This window comes from Lissotriton helveticus, chromosome 10 (assembly GCF_964261635.1).
Source record: "Lissotriton helveticus chromosome 10, aLisHel1.1, whole genome shotgun sequence".
In the NCBI taxonomy this organism is placed as follows: domain Eukaryota; kingdom Metazoa; phylum Chordata; class Amphibia; order Caudata; family Salamandridae; genus Lissotriton; species Lissotriton helveticus.
The window spans coordinates 1,041,488,607-1,041,509,652 of NC_136071.1; the positions used below are offsets into that span (position 1 = coordinate 1,041,488,607).

The 21,046-nt window shown below is 44.2% G+C and overlaps 1 protein-coding gene across 1 annotated transcript in view; it reads left to right on the forward strand.

The window, feature by feature from the left end:
• The window catches only part of MALRD1 (MAM and LDL receptor class A domain containing 1), a 2,679,189-nt gene that overhangs the window by 595,251 nt on the left and 2,062,892 nt on the right, over positions 1 to 21,046 (forward strand). Inside the window, exon 14 of the mRNA XM_078663745.1 lies at positions 6,939 to 7,026. Within this exon, the coding sequence (XP_078519871.1) occupies positions 6,939 to 7,026 (88 nt within the window). The remainder of the gene's footprint in view (positions 1 to 6,938; positions 7,027 to 21,046) is intronic.

Genomic DNA, 21,046 nt, shown 5'->3' on the forward strand with positions numbered 1-21,046 from the left:
CTGGGTAACCCTTTTTATACCGATATTCTCTTTTTTATCTGAGGGCAGAGAGGCCTTGGCTTAGTCAGAACCAGTTCTGGTCAGTCCTGGAGCACTTTGTTTACTTGACTTCTTCTTTCCTTTGAGAGAGAGGGGCAGGGTCGTCAGCCACCCAGCAGGCGGCGGAGCCAGCATTGTGGAAGGCAGGCATAACCCTATTCAGGCCCAGGTGCTATCCCCTCCCACCATCAAGATGCAGATGGAGCTATTCAGCCTAGGGATGACTCACTCAGCCTCTGGGAGCCACCCAGCCCCTGTCACTCACAAACCAGACAGTCAATTCACAAACAGGCCAAGGCACACAGAAGGGTCAGACAAGAAAACAGCCACTTTCTAAAAGTGATGTTTTCAAACCCAAGATTTAAAACCATCCTTCCTAAAAGATGTGTTATTAAATTCTGAGTTCAGGGATACCAGACTTTAATTTTCATCTTGCTCCTATGGGAAGATATGCAGGTAAACATTATACACAGCATTCCCCATTATAGCCTATGGGCAAGATGGCCTTTCAATAGTGAAAAACGAAATTGGCAGTATTTCACTATCAGTGCATGTCACCTACATTAGTACATGCTCTACCTTTTACATACACTGCACCCTGTCCAGGGGGCTACCTTGGGCATTCCATAGGGGAGTCTCATGTGCACAGAAAGGGAAGGATTAGGCCTGGCCAGTGGGAACACTGGTCAGGTCAGCATGGCAGTTAGCAACTGCACACAGGCACTGCGGTGGCAGGCCTGAGACACCATTTTAGGGCTACTCATGTGGGTGGAACAATCAGTGCTGCAGGCCCACTAGTAGCATTTGAATCACCAGCCCTGGCACACTCAGTGCACTTTACTAGGGACCTACTGGTAAAACAAATATGCCAATCACGGATAACCAATCACAATAACAATTTATACAGAGGGCATAAGTACTTTAGCACTGATCATCTCTGGTAAAGTGCCCAGAGTCCTATTGCCAACAACCACAGGTCAGGAAAAATAAAGGAGGAAGAAGCAAAAAGTTTGGGGATAACCCTGCAAAAAGGGCCATTTCCAACAATGTGCATATCTGATAGTTTGCATTTGTATCACTGCTCACCTATGGAAACTGTGCAACGCATAGAGCAATGTTTTGGGGCGTTTGCATTTTAGGTCACTGTAGGAATGTCCTCTGCCTTGTTGTAACTTGAGGTTTTCTGTATTTTTTGCCTCACTAATTTCTGCTTGAGCCTTTAGGTGCTTATTTCCCGATTGTTAAACGCAACCTCCTCCCAACGCAAGCAACCCCCTCCCCCAATTGTAAAGTCGATAACTTTTGCAGAGTGTAAAAATAAACATTTATATGAAAGCTGAAGATGCGACCTACATCATTTATTAACACTACATTGTTTGCATTCCAGACTGCTCATTTGTGGGGGGATTTCTAGTTTATAATTGGAATTATTTCAGTGTTTTCTCCTTTTCATTTATAGCCAGAAACGTATCCGTAGGGTCCTCCTACTCTTCTCCTTTCAAGATTGCCTGACTGTTCTAGGGTAAATTAACTTTGGTGTTAAAAATAACAGGTTCAATGCTGGAATTCTGGAGTATATATCTTTTAAAGTGTTCTATGTGTTTTTTGTTATGGCAATGACTTTGATACGCTTGAGGAATCTTCAATAAAATTTCAAAAACACTCCTCTTCATGGTTCTGCTGCTCTGTAGACAGTTTTGGGGTGATCCTTCAAGCAAGGGCCGAGGAAAGTGGAGGGTCCAAAATCATATTTCCCCGTGTTATGTCTAAGGGGATTTTTGATTTTTTGAACACGACTAAAGCCTGAACCGCTGAATGGAATTGCACCAAATTTGACAGAAAGCTAGATGTTGGTGCTTTTTGTGATTTGGTGTAAATCTGTTCAGTAGCTTCAGTGATATTTAAGATTAAAAAATATGTGAGGCTAAAATCGTACTGAAATCCTACAGAAATGTTATTAGCTAGGAAGTGTTGGCAGCCATCTTGGGACTCAGCTTGAAGCCAAGTCCCACAAGAAATGTAAAAAAAAAAAAGGATAGACAAGGGGGCAGGGTGGAAATATCATGACCCCCCCTAGGCATCTTGGGGGGGCCTCAGGGCCAAAAAAACTGTTTTTTTCAAACAAATTCAGCGGGATCCGCAGGATCCCGCAAAACACTTTAAAAAAAGGAATGCTTGGCTCCTGCACTTTGTTTCTAATTGGCCCCAGGTGGGTCAGGTTCCAGAGGCATTGTAATAAAGGAGGGGGAGTATGGCTCCCCTTCTGGGACTCAGGAATGCCCCGGAACCACCACTTCCCTGTGGCTTATATATTTTACAAAGGGGGTCTCTTTGACCCCCCCACCCCAGTCCTGGGGACTGCCACCTCCTTGGGGCTTTAATTTTAAGTAATGCGGGGGCGCATGCCCCACCCAAAACCCCAAGGACTGCCACTAACCCGGGGCTAAGAATAATAGGTAGGCAAGGGGCAACCCTAGGCCCTCCTGCTGCCCTGGGGACCACCAACTCTGAGGGGCTCAGAGGTTGTGGACCCCCCGGCACCGGGGATACCGCCTCCCTGGAAATGTGTAGTCCCAGAGCACAGCCACCCCCCCAGGTCTGGCTCCTGCATGTTCTGTGGTGCCCACCCCTGGGACATAGCTGTTTGCTATGGCTTGGCGGGAGCATTGCCGCCTCCTTTAAGCTATAGAAAAGGCTGCTCTGCTTTCAGCAACAGAGAGAGTTTAAATGCTCTTGGTTGCTGAAAGTGGAGCTGAATTGATTGTGGACAGAGGGAGCTACATGTTCAGCAGTTGCCTCTGTCTAAAAGCAATGCCGGCAGGGACAGCTGGGGCCTTCAGGCTCCCCCTGCGGTCTCCATCAGCGACAAGTGGGACCAGGGCACCCATCTCAGAGGCCATGAAAAAGTCGGGCCCCGGGAGATGGGGTCCCGAGGCCGAAATTGGCCCCACTCCTCCATTAGAAAAAGGCCTAGCTCTAGGGCATGGAGACCTTGGGGCCCACATCGGCCCAGGGAACAGGGGCCACACAATTTCCCTCATTAACAAAAAACTTGCTGAACTGGCAAGTCCCTGGAGCATGACTCCTTTCTCCACTACTCTTCAAATGCATCTCCTGGCACACTACTTGTTGTGAGATGACGTCCCCTTGCCTCCTGAGGGTACTTAGGGACCAGAAGGACCCCCTATTATCTCTTGTAAATCCCAAACAGCTGGATTGCTGCGAGGTGGTTGGAGGCCACGCCCCCTTTTCCCACCACTCTGCAAACACCCTACTATTTGGGGGATGATGTCCCCTTCAAAGCTGTGGTTCCTAGGGGGCAAACAAGCCCTCTTGCTACTTCCAGTAAATCCCACACAGTGGGATTGCTGACAGGCCTTTAGAGGGCACACACCTTTTCTCCACCAATCTGCAAACGTGCCTCTTGGTGCCCTACTGGTTGGTGGGATGAAGTCCTCTTGGAAGCTGCTGGGGCTTAGGGTCCAAGAAGCCTTACTGTTACCTCTAATAAGTGTGACGCAGCGGAATTCATGAGAGCTGGTCAGAGGCCCGCCCTCTTTCTTCACCACTCTACAAACACGGCTACTAGTTAAAAAACCATAGAAATTCACTGAAAAAACAAAGGTTACAGGGACGTTATAGTTAGACAAACATTTCACTCATACAAAACCGAAATTCAGCAGTTGTTTGGTGAGCGAACTATATAATATACTGCTTATGACCTCACATATTACTCATGACATGGTCAGTGATATCTCTGATGACATCTCAAATGACATCACTGATGACTTCATCCACAGTCACTCACCTACTCACTGATTCATAGAGACACTCACACATCAGCTCACCCCTACAGCCACTAACGCAACCACTAACCCACATATACAGCCCCTCATTCACCTACTCACTGAACAATAGAGTGACTCACACATCCAGTCATAGATATACAGACACTTACACACCCATACAACCATTCCCATACTCCATCACCTATACAAATACTCACATTCCTACTCACTCACCCATACACTCACTCACCCACACAGCTACTCATACATCCACTCACTTACTTATAGATATACTAACATATCTACTCACTCATCTATGCTGTCCCTGAGACAAGTACAAAAATTTGCCATGCAACCTCTCTCATACTCGCTTACAGATACAACCACTCACACCCATGCACTCACCCATACAACTACTCCCACAACGTCACTTATGTACCTTGTCACTCACTCATGCAGGCATTTATGTACCTGCTAAATCACCCATTCTCCATTCACCATTTACAGCCACTAGCACACTTGTATCCTCACCCATACAGCCGCTTTTTAATTCTCTCATTCACCATTATAGCCTCATGTGTCCCACTGGGGGTGAGGGAGCAGAAAGACTGTCACTACATTTACTTGGGGTGGAGGTGTGCCATTGATGCGCAGCCCCTTAATTATATTTTGTTAAGGTTTGCCTAGGGCCTGGTGGGCTTTCTGCACCCGGTGGGGGTGGGTGGGGGGAAGGAGGGTAGATCAGGTTTAATTACCAACATCCTCCCCTCAGGGGGGCAGAAAGACTGTAATTTGTAGGGTAGGCAAGGAAGCACAAGCCTGCTCACTCCCCACTTCCCCAAAACCTCTGCTCCCAAGTGACTCAATACCTGCTTGAGGATTGCTCTCCTGTGGTGATCCCCAAAGCATCGATCCACTGGGCAGACATTCCATTGGAAAAGGGAGATTCTCCCATCTCAACAATAGCTCTCCCAAGAGAATCAGAGCTCGAAGGGCAGAGATATGCCCCCTGTGCACTAATGCAGTGAAAGTAAAACAAGGCCATCTATGTTGCAAAATGGACTACTGGTTGGTGGGTGAACCTTTACTCAAGCAGCAACCACAATCTCCTTCAAGGTGGGACACAAGCATATTCAAAGTTAACCAGTACTCAGCCCTCTGTTAGTGTGGCAAAAGCAATCAGGCAATGTGTAAAGTATTTATGCAGCACTTCAAACAGTATAAAAGTGAAAGCAGAACACAAGAAAAATCCTAAACCGATTTGGAAAAAAATAGTAAAGTTTCATACGTTTAGAAGCACAAAGCGCCAACAGTGGTTATCTGGTCACAACGGACCCTGACACAGTCACTATTTCAGGCTGACCACAAAGATGCATGGGCCAGATACAGGGACCAGGTTGGGTCCACTGAAGAATGTACCTTAAATCCAGGTTGGTGAGTGTTGCAAGAGACCACATTGAGCATGCGTTACACAGCTATGACTGTGAGGCCTGCATCAAGGATGAGTTGCTTAACGGCAGGTCCGAGGAGCTGCGGGGCTACAGTGCAAGGTCTTGTGGGGATGCATCATGCAGCAGCTCAGAGGCACTGGGGGGCCCTACACCAGGGATTCAACTTCCTGAGGCAGTTCCGATGAGAGGTCCCAAGGTGATGTGTCACCCTTCACCATTTCTGCTTATAGGATCACAGCTGGGGCTCGTAGAGCTCCTTCAGGCACACTTCCAACGGTCCAGGATGGGGGTGGCACCATTTGGGGGGTAGGACTCACAGGAGGCAGAGTCCAGATGCAGGCTTCAAGCTGGTTGGAGGTCTGATCCAGAGGATCAAACCAGGAGGCCAGCCAACTAGCCTTTGGAGTCACTCTGGAAGTCCTGGGTGCAAGATGCAGGTCCAGTCCTATCACTCTGACAGCAGAGTAGCAGTTCTTTTAGCAGAGCAGTGCAGCTTTCCTGTGTCTCCCGCAGGTCCAGAGGTGTATTGAAGACTTTGGTATAAGGGTTCCTTACCTATACCTAGTACCAGCTTTGAAGTCAGAGAAGGTTCTGGCTGTTTCTACCCCCAGAGGTGTGTGGAAAATCATGACTCCCTGCCCTGTCTCCAGCCTGTATGGGGTCACAATAGTCTACTGTTGAACCCTTTGGGAGTGTGCTCAGGCAGAGCCTTTGTGTTGTGCAAGTGTAGTAGGAGACAGCTCCTCCTCCCACATCAAGTCAAAGATGGCCCCTCTTTCCGACACAGATGGACCTTTGTTTTAATGTCTGCAGCAAAACAGAAAGAACCACTGCCAGCTATACCTAGTCATGTGACCCGGGAAAGAGGCAGCAGACACCATAATTATGAGGGCACAAAAATGCCAAGTTTCTAAAAGTGGCATTTTCAGAACTGTGACTTAAAATCCTACTTTACGTTTAAAGAGGGTTTTTAATTACAATTCTTTAGATCACAAACTCAAACTTTACCTTCTCTTAATTAAAAGTCATAATTTATTACATGTAATTAGCTAACCCAATGTTATCCTTTGGGATAGATAGGCAACACAGTAAAGAAACATGAATCTTAGTTTGTTTCAATATCAGGACATGTAAAATGTAAAGGTACATGTCCAACTTTTTAAACTCACTCACCCTGCTCTGTGGGCTGTGTAGGGGGTACTCTAATGGTGACCTATATGTATTACAAAGGGTGGGTTGGGCTTAAAACTGCAAAGAAAGGCTGCCATGGCAGGTCTGAGCCATGTTTAAAGGGCCACTTAAGTGGATGGGACAATCACTTCTGCTGGCCCATTCGTAGCATTTAAGTTACAGACCCTGAGTACATGCAGTAGTTCCACCTTAGTAGGGGCTTGCAAATAAATTAAAAGTTCCAATTGTGTGTAAGCCAATTTCTCTCTGTTTAATGGAGAGAGCAGAAGCACTTTAGCACTGGTTAGCAGATTCTTGGGAAAATAGCCGTTTTCCTGCACCATCCTAGTCTACACATTCCAAATTAATGTGTTGTGTACGTACTTGAAAAATGTTGTTAACGTTTTAAAATTTAAGTAGAAAATAGTGTAAAATACATCGAAACCTTCCAGCAACTTTTCGTAATTCTTTGTGTTGCATTTTTTCTCAGATCCTGGTGAAAGGCATAGTTGGTGACGACTTCACTGGAGACATAGGAATAGATGACCTGTCATTTTATGATTGTAACCTTTACAGTGGTAAGAGCCAAACTCAGACTATTTGCCAAGCGAACTGCTCAATATTGTTTCCTTTCAGATTCTGCCACTTTCTGCAAACTTTACACATTATATTTTCAATTTGTGTTTCCAAATACACTCAGCATAAAAAAAAACATTAATTGATCCTTTTGCATTCTGTATCGTAGGATGGGAACATCATGAACATAAGTTATTTACACAGATCTTAAAAATGACAAGATATGTTTTTTTCCTTGTGTTATGGGCCTCTTTATGTGTCTTGCAAGACATCTCGCTATCACAAAACAAAAACAACACAAATAACACACCTATATAACACACCATTCCATTCAAACACTGGTTCGCTGGTCTGCCTATCACGTTTTGGTACCAGTCTATGCCATTTCGTAGATTTCTACATTTTTTCCCCTGTATTGTCAGTTGGTGTTCAAGTCAAGTATTAACTCTGAAACCTTATTCTTTTCCTTTTTAACATATTACTTGCAGGCGTCTGCTCCCTGTTGCCACCTTGCAATAGGTAACACATTAGGAACATCAGTTGGCTTCCTGTGCATCTTTCACAGGTCCACTGTGCCCTGCGGTTCCTCATTCTTCTCACAGGTGCGTTTTCTGCACCCAGAGAGCTCGGCTCCTTTCCTAATGCAGGTGCTGAGCTCTGGTTTGACTAGCCAGCATATCTGAGGGGGTGTGGGGGGGGGGGGGGGGGGTTAGACTCTCCCCAGGCACTCTTGTCTCTTGCTTCCCATCATCCTTCTCCGGATGCTCTTGGAAAATCGAGAGTGCCTGTTGTCTCTTCTGAAGCTGCAGCTGGACTGTGACGTCAGTAGTCAGTGCACCAGGCAGCTTTATTTGAATGTTTCGCTGGCCACCTGTTATCTCTCCTGATGCCATAGCATGCCTGCTGTCTGTTTTGAAGCCCGTGTACTGCTGCAGCATTTAGGTCAGGTTTTCAATTAAGAACTGAACTGCTTCTATCTGGGAGTGCTTTATTATGATACTGAGAAACAAAACTAAGCTGAAATCATATATAAGATCAGATGTTGTTTTTTTTCGTTTTTCTTTTCCCCAAAACTTGCGAAAGGCTTAGTGGTCTTTAAATCCAGCTATTTCCAGTTTCTTCGTTGCTAGATATTCCACCAAAATATCAATAGTGGAATGAAATAGAAATGTAAAAAAAAATGACCGCAATCATTCTATATGAATTGTTTGTAAAAGATCAAAAGGAACATCAAGGAGTCAGGTGTTACCTCTTTTAGCAATAATTGTTTATGGTAGTACGCGTCTATATCGACTAATGTGTGCATTCATTCATGTATTTTCTTTTTTTTGTTTGCAGAGGATGGTGGTTGGGCGCTTTAAGCTTCCAATAATGCGTATCACTATCAGCTGAAGTTTCAGCACTATTGTGTTGACGTATTAATTTGATTTGCCGCTCGTCTACATTTTCGCTCTGGTGGCGAGGGGACTTATACTTCTTGTTGGTTTGCCCCATCAAAGCTAAGATGGAGTTCCTGAGTTTGAGACAGTAAATGGTCTTCCTGAAAGGCACCTCGAATGGCACTATTTCTTTTCCCTTTCTTTTAAGTTTCGAGGAGAGTTTCAAAGCCTTATAAATAGATGTGTCCGGTAATGTTAGCTTTCTGTTTCGCAGTGGCCCAAAATGAAAGACATCACATGTTTTGCCAGTCGTCTCTTTGAGAATGTACGGTTACTGCAATACTGGGCAAATGGTAATCCAACTCGCACATTCGCCATTAAAAAAGTGTGGTATACAGTTAGTTAATAGGTTTTTTTTTGTACATAATATCTGCAATATTTGTCTCTTGTGAATGTGTGGTTCTCTATAGTGGAGTTATCTAACTATGTGCAGGGCCACTGTAATTATGCGTCAGGGAAGGGCCAATTAATGCAGCAGGATTGAGTAAGGTATAGGGCAAAACCGACAAACTATGCGGAGTAATGCGGCTCATTTTATGATGGCAATTGGTTGCACCTCAACACCAGACTATAGCAATAAGAAAGGTTACCAGTCAAGCCTGGCAAAGAATCTTTAACTGTACTGCAACACGTGTAGCTGCGCTTTTAGTAGCTTTTGAACCGTTTGAGCTATAAATAAAAATACGTTTTGTTAAAATCTACAGTTTATGCAGCAGATTATGGAAAACGTACAAAGAGGCCGATTAGGATGGTGGACGGACTTTGCCCGTCCGCCATCCCTGTGGAAACGGGACCGTCCGCGATGTGAGCGGCGGTCCCGCCATGGTAATTAAGATGCGCCCCGCCACACTGGCGGGCGCGTCATGCATTTTTAACATTGCGGCAAGCACCGCCCGTCGCAATGTTAAACATGCAGGCATGTATTTGGTGCCTGCCGCTTTGTGTATGCAAATGCAGGGGGGTACCACAGGTACCCCCCATGTCCACCCCCCCTCGCCTTTACCATAGGGGCCTGCAGGGGGCCCCCAAAGTAAAGACCGCATGCCTTTCCGTGGCAGCATTGCCACCATGGAAAGGCATCTGCAGGAGGCCATCTAATATGGCTGGCGGTGTCTGGAAGACACCGCCAGCCATATGAACCCTTTTCCGCCCCGGCAGCAAGGCGACCGGGCCTGAAAAGCGGCGGACGGTGTTTCCATCCGCCGCGGTCCCCCCGCCATTGTAATATGGCGGGGGAAATAGGTGGCGGTCAGTCACGGATCACGGACGGATCACCACCGCCTGCGTGGCGGTGGCGATCCGTCCGCCATCCTAATCTGCCCCTAAATACGGAAAATCTATAACTATGCAAAAAACGCTGCAGCCACACAATCGCATAATTCCATTGGTCTTGCCTATGCGGGAGATAAAGTTTGTTTCTCACTTATAAACCTCTTAAAACCCATGTGTGCGCAGTTAATGTTTTTTGCAGCATTTTGCCTATGGATAGTATACAGCTGCACCCACTACTTTGGCATTTTTGCTCTCTTTATCAGGAAAGCCAAGCTTGATACTTTTGGGTTGTTCATGGGAAGGAGGCGGAGGAACAATGTTCTGCTTTGCAACTAACATAGAGTTAAAGCGTCACCAGTGATGGAGGTCTCTGGCCCACAACCCAGTACCACTAAAGGATATGGCACTGAGAGAATATCACACAGGCAAATGCACTAACAGCATCACACAAAGCATATCCATTAACAGCTTAAAATGTAATTGATGCAAATGACTGCATTACATAGAGCAGGTCACTGATTCACAACAATCAGCAGCGCAGAGAGAGTGCACACTGATGCAAAACTATCATAAACCGAGGCACTCTGTGTAGGCAAGACTTTGCCAACATCGTCCAGGGGGTAGGGACAATGTACAAACAGCATATTTTAGATAAAGCACCTGCTGCACCGAGGAAGGGGCACTTCAAAAGCATGAGGAGCAGGGAGGTTGAGAAGCTCTGCTGCAGCATCAAATGGGATCACAGAAATTGACAATTAAAACATGGCAATCAAAACATTTGATACTGTGCCATGACACACAAGCAGGAAATCAAATGCCGCTGCGAAGGGCACCCCAAGTGCATAGCAGTGAGAACAGTATTGTGGAAAGGAATAAGAAGCAAGCTTGTCTAAGAGTAAAAACGTGAAATTATGCTCCATCTTAGGCTCAAAATTGTCCCCGTACCTAATGATACATATTAGGCCTGGCTGGTGTTTCAATTAGGTAGGTCCCGTGCTCATTTTGCCAGTGGATTCAAGTTAGTCTAGGTGATGAGGGATGTTACCCTGAAGCCGGTCCCAGGATGCTTGTTTCCGGTCCAGAGAAGACCTGGTTTGGTAGTACGGGCTGGACTGTTCTCATGAGGAACAGGGTCAACACTGAATTGCATATAGCTTGGTCTGAACTGGGGTGGCAGAGTGAGCTAAAGAACGAGGATGGATTCAACCCAGATCGGTGACTGGGGTGAGTGTCTGAAAAGTTTCAGTGCCCTGTTGAACATCTCCTTGGGTTTGCTTTGTTCAACCTCAGTTGTCAGGAATGCCCAGACGTGGATCCCTTGCTCACTTTGCCATTGGATTCAAGCTAGCCTGGCAGTTGAGAGGTGTTACCCTGAAGCTGGTCCCAGGATGCTTGTTTCAGGGCTAGGGAAGACCAGGCTTGGCAGTTCGGGTTGGATTGTTCCCATGAGGAATAGGGTTGAAGACTGATTTGCATATGGCTTGGTCTGAACTGGGATGGCAAAGTGAGCTAAAGAACGATGATGGATTCAACCCAGATCTGTGACTGGGGGTGAGTGTCTGAAAAGTTTCAGTGCTCTGTTGATCATCTTCTTGTGTTTGGAATTTCAATTATGCCAGAGTAATTTTTGGTAATTCCACATTACTCTTTGGTGCAGAGATATTGATAATTACGTGATTAGGCCCGCTTGTGAAATTAAGACTAATTTGGGGTAAAAATCCAACTACTAGACCACACTCGGCGAACATGGGCAGCTGATAGCGCTGCTGTTGTGTTCTGTTGCATTAGAGCTATTTTCATAGTGCAAAATGCAAGCTTATGTCCATTTTGAATGCAAAGGTGCATTTTGTGCTAAGAAACAAGCGCCTAATGCTAGAAGTAAATTGAGGATTTATTGTTACCTAATTGCCATTTAGCAAGTGCGAGCGACTGCTTGCAAGTCATGTTCAGTTGCAGAGTGCTGTTTCTTAGCGCAAAATGAATCCTCATGTCCATTTTTGATGCAAGTGGGCATTTTTGCACTAAGAAAATAACGCAAAATGCAGAAAGTCTCTTCTCGGTAATTCTGCAGAATCTCGTCGAATTTTTGGGTAAATCCACTTGAGTACGCTACATAGAATTACGCAAGTATTGCCTCTCTCTGGGGCATATTATCAAGGGGGTTTATCTCCGCTGTTCTGGCTTTAAAAGCCAAGAAAGCGGAGATAAAATTATCTACCTATTACCTAGCTGTCGCTAACACCAGTTAGCGACAGCTAGTAGGAGATAGCGACCATCTTGGGCCCCACTTTGCATGTCAGTGATATTTATCACTAATGACATGCAAAGTGGGCGTGCCAAGATGTTAGCGACTGGAAACAGTCGCTAACATCGCTATCTCCTATTACCAACTTTTGGAGATATTCGCGCTAAGCGCGAATATCTCCAAAAGCTAACACCTACCCTGAGCAGTTCTTAGCCATGTTATCCAATGGGAGGTGGATAACATGGCTAAGAGCATTAGCTCGGTAATGCATGAATATCGCTGACTTTTCAGCGATATTCATGCATTGCGGCCGTTTTTTATCGCATTTGGGATAAACCTTGGTAATACCAAGGTTTATCTGCGATAAAAATCGCCGCAGCTCAGCGGTAAAATATTGTCTCTAACCAAGCAATAGCGATAATTATCGCTATTGCTTGGTAATATGCCCCTCTGTTACATGCACCAATTTCTCTCCAACAATAATCAAAGGATTTCTAAAAAGTCCCAAAACATCTGCTATAAACATCTATGGAATATTTACACAAAACGCTAATCGCCAGGGTTGCGACTATTTCTATTATAGAATAATGTTCTACTCAGTTTTTCTACCATGCAACTTAGCCTTTTGTGATCTCCATTCTTGATGTACTTTCTCAAACCCCAGTGACTGTTTCTGAAGAACATAAAATGTTTCACACTGTGCATTATCCTTGTCTGAATGCGATTTCATCTTTTCATATTCAGCGTCGATGTTGATGTTGAATGATAATGATATTTTGCAAGATCAAGCACATTTATTGTAGAACATAAAAATTGCATTTGCATGCCCCCATAACAATATAACATGCAGTTACAGGCATAGCCATTATACATTAGTAAAATGCCTGAAGTGCCTTAAATTCTTATTTTAGGCAAATAAAAATGAAGACCCTGGCTCCCCCTGACCCTCACATTCTCAGAGTTTGCTATAGAAAATCTCATGTCCACTCTACACAACATACAACACACAGAAATCGTGCTTTGGTTCAATCTTTTTCAGCCATTGTTTAGGATAAGCCCCTTCAGGCAAAGGCTTACAGGGTTGTCTATCACTTTTTTGTCGGCTGCAATAATTATTATTAATTTTTCCCGTTTCGTTTTTGTCATTTGAAGGATAGTCAATGTACACTGGGCAACGGATAACTGGACTGCACAGGTCTGCTTTACTGCATACTTTTTTCTTCAGTTATCGTCTAATCTGTTGGAGAGTAACTCTGAGGACATGATAAATTACTCTGGACTAGTTTTAAAATCAAATAAAGTAGCCAATCAGACAGTGAATCAGCAGGATTGGATGGGGCTGAATTGGGACTGGAGTGGTTTTTGAGTTTTGATCTACTCACGCTTTTTATTCGTATCATGGGCCTAATGTGGTATTGTGCTTGAGTATTGGCTACTGTGAATATTGTACCTATTGCTACTAATAGGGTTCCTGTAGTGCAGTGGTCTTCAAACTTTTTAAGGCTGCGTCCCCCCATGTATAAAAAAACCAATCATTGTGCCCCCACCCCAGATTATTTCACAATCATTATCTTAAATTGTAAATGTTTAAATATGTCAAGACTTATTTAAACATTGCAGTTGTGTTACCCCTTTTAACAAGCATTTGCAATGCAATCGGCCTCGCCTTTGGGACCTTATATGTATTTAGCAAAGCAGCACATTAGCCTGGGTGCTAAAACATCTACTGTTCTTTAACATGGAGGGAAAGTATGCACCAAACTGCATGACACGCCAGTTATGGGAACACACGGAGAGAAATATTGCCCTTCAGCGGGAAATGGTATAGTTCACAGCTCTGTTTTTAATAAAAAATCAGGGCCTTCGGTGGTCATATCACTGAAAATACAAGATTTCAAAAAATATTACTGTCCACGGTTGCTCATGGAAGACAATTTCTATGGACTCAAATCTAGAGAATGATAAAGTAATTCTGATATTTTACTGACCTTTGCTGGTCGTTCTCTATCAAGAAAGTTAAATACAGGCAGTTGCCAGAAAAAGTAAAAAAACAAAGTACCTCAGCAGAAAGCAATTCTGGTATTTTACTGACCTCTACTGGTCGTTTTCTATCAAGACCTAAAAATGCAATCAAATACGTAGGACCCAATTCTGATCTTGTTCGGAAAGCAAACCAAAAGACTCCTGTCCGCAATGCTTTCCATATGACTCGTTTCAGGGGAGTCCAACCGAACAAGTACGATGCATTTGAATGCATCCGGATACAATTCGGCCGGACTCCCATTGACTTCAATAGGAGCCTCTGTACCGAACACGAAAACAGGCTCCCAGTGACAAAAGGGGTGGTTGGGGATCATCATGCACCCTGTGGTGCCTGTCAGGCTGTGCAAGGCCTGAAAGGGGGGCCCCATGGGTACCCCCACGGGCACGATTCGTAGGGCCCCGCGTGATGGGGGGGCCTGCTATGGGCCCCTAAAAACTGATCTCAGCAGCCTTTTCCATACAGAAAAAAACGAACCGTAAAGGCTGTCCGAATCCTTCATCGTACTTGCTTGCTTGGAAAACCTACTCCATAGAGCTGTACAATAAGGCTACGGAAGGCTCTTATGCCTTCTGGAACCCGATTCAGTCAGTGCTAAGGATTTACAGGCATTGTGCTTGGTCGTTCAGAATTGGGAACGAGTCAGTCGGAATCAAGGGCTCCGGATCGGTTTAGGTGAAACCAAATAAATCCAATTTGGAGCCCTTCCGATCGAAGCCCATGGTTGCCAAACATGCTATTCTGGTTATTGAGTCCTTGCTAATTTGCAATAGTTTCCACAGCATAAATGATAGAAATGGCGGAGGGTGGGTGTTGAGGAATATTTCGATGCCCTTTACTTTTGTCACATACTCCCAGCCAGATATAAATGACCAAATATGTTAGTGATGGCCCATTACAGAGTGACTGACTGCCATAAATATTTTTCAGCTTGCAACAAAACACTGTTATTAGCATGATGCTTCTTCTGGCAAGAGCCTGGCTCTCCCACCTGGGATCAGTTAAGGCGTTCATAGGGAGACACTTCCCTAGTTTAAAGACCCCAGCTGTAATGTTTCTGGTGACCAGTCCAGGCTGAGCTGGTTTGAGTGGGGCCAACCTTAAGTGGAGTAGTCAAGTCAAGCAGTCAAGTCGTACACAAATTTTCTCAGCAAACGTTTTTTTGGGGGGGAGGGGCATCATGTTAAAGTGTAGCATAACCAAGCATGACTTAGAGGAAGACACTGTTATGATGGACAGGGAGCATCTTTCTGATGTTGTCCCTAAAAATCAGAGTATGAGTACGAAGTCATGCTGCACCATTTTGCTGATGTTTACATTTTTAGCTGCATCTCTACCTGGAGCTGATTATTGTTTGAAAGTAGTCCTTTTATTTTCAGAACGTTGGTATTCAGAGTGATCTACCCTTCCACTTGTTCCAGAGCTCAATTCACACAACCCCCAATGAGATGTCTGTACATCTATGTTGCGGTGAAAAGACAACTGTAAGCACAAAAAATAGAACTTATGATTAAAATGAAAATTTTCACTTGATATTTATTTCCATGGCAGTCTCTCGACATCATTCACGCAGGTTATAAGCAAATTTGAATGGCCAGTAAAGCAGATACTTTTCTTGCACTGGGAAAACAGTCTTGTTTCGTTTTATTTCATAGAATGACTGCAAAAAAGCTCAAAAGGTGCTTAAAATTTAATAAGAAAATCTCTTTGAGTGTATGCAAATTATTCAAAATCCTCTTTTATCCTGATAAAGCCCCCAGATGTGCAAAAGAAAAGGGTATAGGATTTAACCTTCAGTTGCCCCAGCCTCTCAGAAATGTATGGCAGAATATGGTAGAAACCTGGCTGGCTGGGCTGGAGATAGCTCCATCACACATGTATCAGAAGGATAAATGAAGATTCTATAAAAAAACAGTTGCAGTATGTTAGACCTGGCATCCGAGGCATGGTCTGCCTTGTATTTTCTGCCTCTACCTTCTGTACTTTTGTGCTGGACTACAGTTTTTCTGATTTTGGTACTCTAGGCACTTTACCACTGCGGACCAGGGCTAATGTGCAAGTGCTCCCTGTGTAAATTGTGATTATGTTTGCTTATCCATGATTGGCATATTTAATTTATTGGTAACTACCTAGTAACATGCACTGTGTGTGCCTAGGGCCTGTAAATCAAATTCTACTAGTGGGCCTGCTGCACTGGTTGTTCCACCCACATGTCCCTGACCTGCTATTGCAGTGCCTGTGAGTGCAGTTTTAAACTAACATGTTGACCTGGCAAGTGCACCCACATGCCAGGCCCAAATCTTCCCTTTTATTACATGCAAGGCACCCCTAAGGTAGACCCAAGGTAGCACCATGGTCAGGCTGCAGTGTATGTGACTGGTAGGACATGTCCTGACGTGTTTCACATTGTTCACCATTACAAGGGCTGTCTCTCCTATAGGTTATCATTGGATCTGCCTTGTACAAGTCTAATTTTCAGTTGGGAAGAGATAGGGATTTGGAGTTTGGGCTCCCTGAGCTCAAAATTTTAAAAATACATATTTTAGTGAAGTTGGTTTTTAAATTCTGTATTTGAAAATGGCACTTTTATAAAGAGGACATTTTCCTGCATTACCATTCTGTGTCTCTAGATGCTCATTCCACAGGCAGGCCATTTAGGCTGACAGGGGCTGTTTGTGCATTCATTCTAGACAGTCACACAAAGGTAGTTTAGGTGTGCCCTGCAAGTCCTGATGACCCATCAACAGGCTTATGGGCCTTCCTGAGCTAAAGTAGTGGGAGGCGCTGTCACCTTCACCTGAATAGGTTTGTGCCTGGCCTTTCATACTGCTGTCTCCAACCACCCTGGAGTGTTTCTGGAGCAACTACCAGGCAGAATAAGAATGTATGCGCTCCTTTGAAGAAAGCCTACTTCAAACGCCAAAAGCAGCATAAGTAATGGACCCTTAACCCCACATTTTTAGAACACTTCTGGACTGAGGACTCTGCCAAGTAGAAGAGTTAAAGAGCTGTCAGGAGTAGTATTGTCCATTTGCTGTGTGTTGCTTTGCTGGGTTGGCCTGCAGTTGCTTCTTCTGTCTGTGGGCAGAACTGGACTTTTGCTTTCTGAAATCTACTGTTCCAAGCTCCTCCAACCGCTTGTGTGTGCTCGCCTCCTCTTGGAAGTCTCAGGGCCATCAAATACTTCATCTGCAGCATTCCTGAACTCCACTGCTAGGAGTTCTGACCTAGGTTGTGGTGCCAAATCCAGTTCTGGGCCCTTGGAGATTGACTTGCTCCTTACAGTCTTCAGCTGCACCGATGTCCGGCAAACATTTCCACGAACCACTGCCATGCAGCTGAAGGAACTAGTGCAGTGCCTGTCTATGGCTGAAGGACCCATCACAGCTAGTACCGGGTCTCCCAAGTCCAAGACCCCTGCTCCGATTTTGGCGCAGGCCCTGAGTGCAGCTGAAATAATCATTACATCACCCATCTGCGGATCGAAGAATTGAAACAGCGCATGTTTTGCTGCTGCAGCATCAACACCAGCATGTCTGGTTTTCCATACATTGCACCTGTATTCAACCGCATCACCCGCAGGCCAGAACCATCTTCTGATTTCGATGCATCGCTTCTCCACACAGTGTGGAATTGAAGCAACAATTCTCCTGTGCATAGCAGAACTCAAGGATTCAAGAACCGACTCATCCCTGTGTTTCGCGATGCACCTCTCCTTCACCGTGGCTTTTCAACATGGATTTTGATTTATCAAAAGTACTTTCTGTAAAATCACCGCACCCATAGAGTTGTAAGGACAGAATTGATTAAACACTTAAAAAGGGATATTTTGAGTACTGTATTTTGGATTTTTGTCATTCTGATCTTGTTTGGTTTAGATAAAGGTTGTTTATTTTTCTAAACTGGTGTGGTGTCCATTTGTAGTGTTTCACTGTGTTACTGTGTGAGTTATGTACATATACTTTACATATTGCCTCTGACATAAGCCTGACTGCTCGTGCCAAGCTACCAGGGTGAGCAGGCGTTATCTGGGTGTGTATCTCCCTTATCCTGATGAGTAGGAAGGGTCCCTACTTGGACAGGGTGCAAACCACTGCCAAATATAGACCCCCATTTCTAACTCAGTAAATACTCTATTAAGGTTTTATGCTTATATACAACACTGCACTGTCCACAGCATGTCCTGTTATTGATGATCCTGCTACAATAAAAAGCAATAGCACAGCTAATATGTCTGGATGATATCATATAATGAAGCCAGACATATTGGGTTTTCCATAGCTACTTTTATTTAGTGTTCTTGTTATCAATTCAGTTCAAGTGTGAATCTGCAATGTCCATAAGGACTAATCTATTGTGGGCTGCTTATAATAGACAACTCACATACTTTTGCTGAAGAACATGGCTAGTTCAAACACATTTATAAAATAGAGAAAAATGTAATAAGAGAAATTACACAAAATGAAACAAAATCCAATCAAGTAAACCAGAGATGTGAATCTTTAATGTTTTTGGGCAAAAAGCACCAAGAAAAAGTAACCTGCCATTTAGAAGTCACTATTCATGGTTGACCTGGTCACAGTTTTTGTCTTCACACTTTGCCCTTTTTATAGAAGTCAAAATCCTCCAGCAGCATCAGGTTACACAAGCTCTATCTGACATAGTCCACTTGAATTCCGATGTCCATTGGCTGATGTCCCACCGAAGCCATAATATTTGACGGGAAAAGCGCAGAACAGGAAAAATCAAATTTTAGGCCCGCTAATGCCTCCTAGTTTGTCTGATACTTTTCACTGTTTCACCTGGTCAAGATTTCTATATTAGGACTTTCTTGAAGTTTGAATCTTCAGCAGGACAAGCCTGAAAGCTACAGCTGTGCAGATTGCATTAAATCCATATATGTTATGTGCAATGGCCCACTGAAGACTTCTTTTGCGCAAAAAACTGTGCACAGGACAATCCTCATTTTCATGCCCACCAAGGTCGCTTCTTGAACAGACACCCATGGATGATTAGTTCTCAGCCCTCCTAAAGTGAACATTTTCCAAGTTCCAACTTTTGGGGTACCATCTCTCGGTCACTACTAAGGCTCCTAGGACTGCAATGACAGCTCTTGATGTGCATGACCACTCCAGCAGAGGCACCCAGAACAGCACAGTCATGATCCACTTTCCACTGGACACATTGTCACTCCAGAAAAAGGCCTTTTGCAGCTTATGATGTCCCTGAAGTCAAACACGTTGTCACCTAACTGACCCTTTGAACCCACTTCCCAGCTCAGGAAACAAGTAGGAGCAGGTCCAGCCTTTACGGTGTTCACACATGCATGCACAGCAGGTCCAATCCTCTTCTATTCTTTCAGAGGTCCAGATGTGTTCTAAGGAGTTGTGAATGAGATGCCACTTTTGTTCAGATCACTAGCTAGTGGGCGGGGGCGACTCCTAGTAAATTGCAGCATTCCTTGCTTGCTTGCTATGTATTATCCCACAGTGCACTATTCTCAGGAACAATCAAGACGACAGAACCTTTCTGCTCCTAGATAAGGCTGATTACCTACCCAGTATTGTGTGTAAGGAATTGATCAGCCCCGTTCTCAACCATGCCAAATTTGTTCTGCCGCCAGCTCCCAGTCCCCCTCAGTCCAGGCTGGTTACCGTTGACCTTGGGATCAGTGGACTACTCAAAGTCAAAGTCAAAAAGGTTTATTGCATAATTAATAAAAATTATTACAATTTTCACATGATAAAATAGTAATACAAAATATAATACATTTTACTAAAATTGTTACTCCTCCACAGTTAGGAAATAGTGTAAAATGACGTTTAAAACTTTTTTTCCCGAGATACTCCCCCTATCTAGGGTTCTCAGATTGTTTTTGCAGGTTCGTGAGATCTTTTACAATCCCTGGCGTTAAGGTGGCCTTAATGTCCCGCTTCTTGGCCTACCCCCTGTTTAGTTTGACTCAGACGTTTTTTCACCTCAGCCAGAAATTTGGTTCCCCGGCACGCCATAATAATAATTGTCAGAATTTCAAGAGAATGGGGGTTTATGTATCACAAACCATCATTATTTGTAGCATAAACATTACCAGTTATCGGAGGTTGCACATTTCCAACAATGCATGCACTCCTAATCTGGTAGGGAGTGCCGGGTGATATCCAAACTAGTGTACCTCTGGAGTATGCGGAGTTTACACTACCCATAAGCCGCCATGCCACCTCCCTCCCAGCTAGTCAATTTCCACCATAGAGGGATTTATTTCTTCAAGTGTTATCGTATTCTGTGCATTGTGTCACTAGTGCTCAACCCTTTCATGTTCGATGTAAGGTACTCGTATGTATTAGGCATCTAGTGCTGTGTTTGAACCTGCATAAATATATCCAAGGGCCTCATCATTCAGCATGGACAGCAGTTCCACTCCCAACGCCTTACTCCTAGATGTGAGTCTCTCACAATCTCGCAACCTTATGACTTCCTTTAAGCCAAACTTGAAGACGTTTGTTTTGCTGGGCACTGTTAAGACCTCTTCCAGGAGACCCCATTGGGTATCGAATGACTCGTAAATTTGGTCAAAACAGTCTATCTTAGAAGGAGATTCAGAGAACTATTCAGCTAGTTACTTTGGTCACCAACCCCAATTCAGTCCCCATTACAACCAGGCCCAATTCTGTCCCGTGCCATGACATGTGCCGTTGTGAGTAAGATTGCTATTAACATATATCCAGCTCAAAAAGACTCGGAAGTACACTTTTTTTAAAGAGTTTTAGGTTGCAAACCCATTGCTTTTCTTCTTTAATTTCGTTGTTTCCTCTGAATTGCAAACACCTATTACAGTCTGTATACAACTATTGTGTACCTTTAACCTGAATTGCTTACATGAGACATCACATTTGAGCTAACTATAGCTATTTGTCCTTTGTTGAATTGATAGCACAGCATCAGGCCTAGAGGTATATCATTACCTCATTGACTTATTCATTGAGCTAAAGAGAGGGAACGATATACATCACTGATAGTTGTTATTT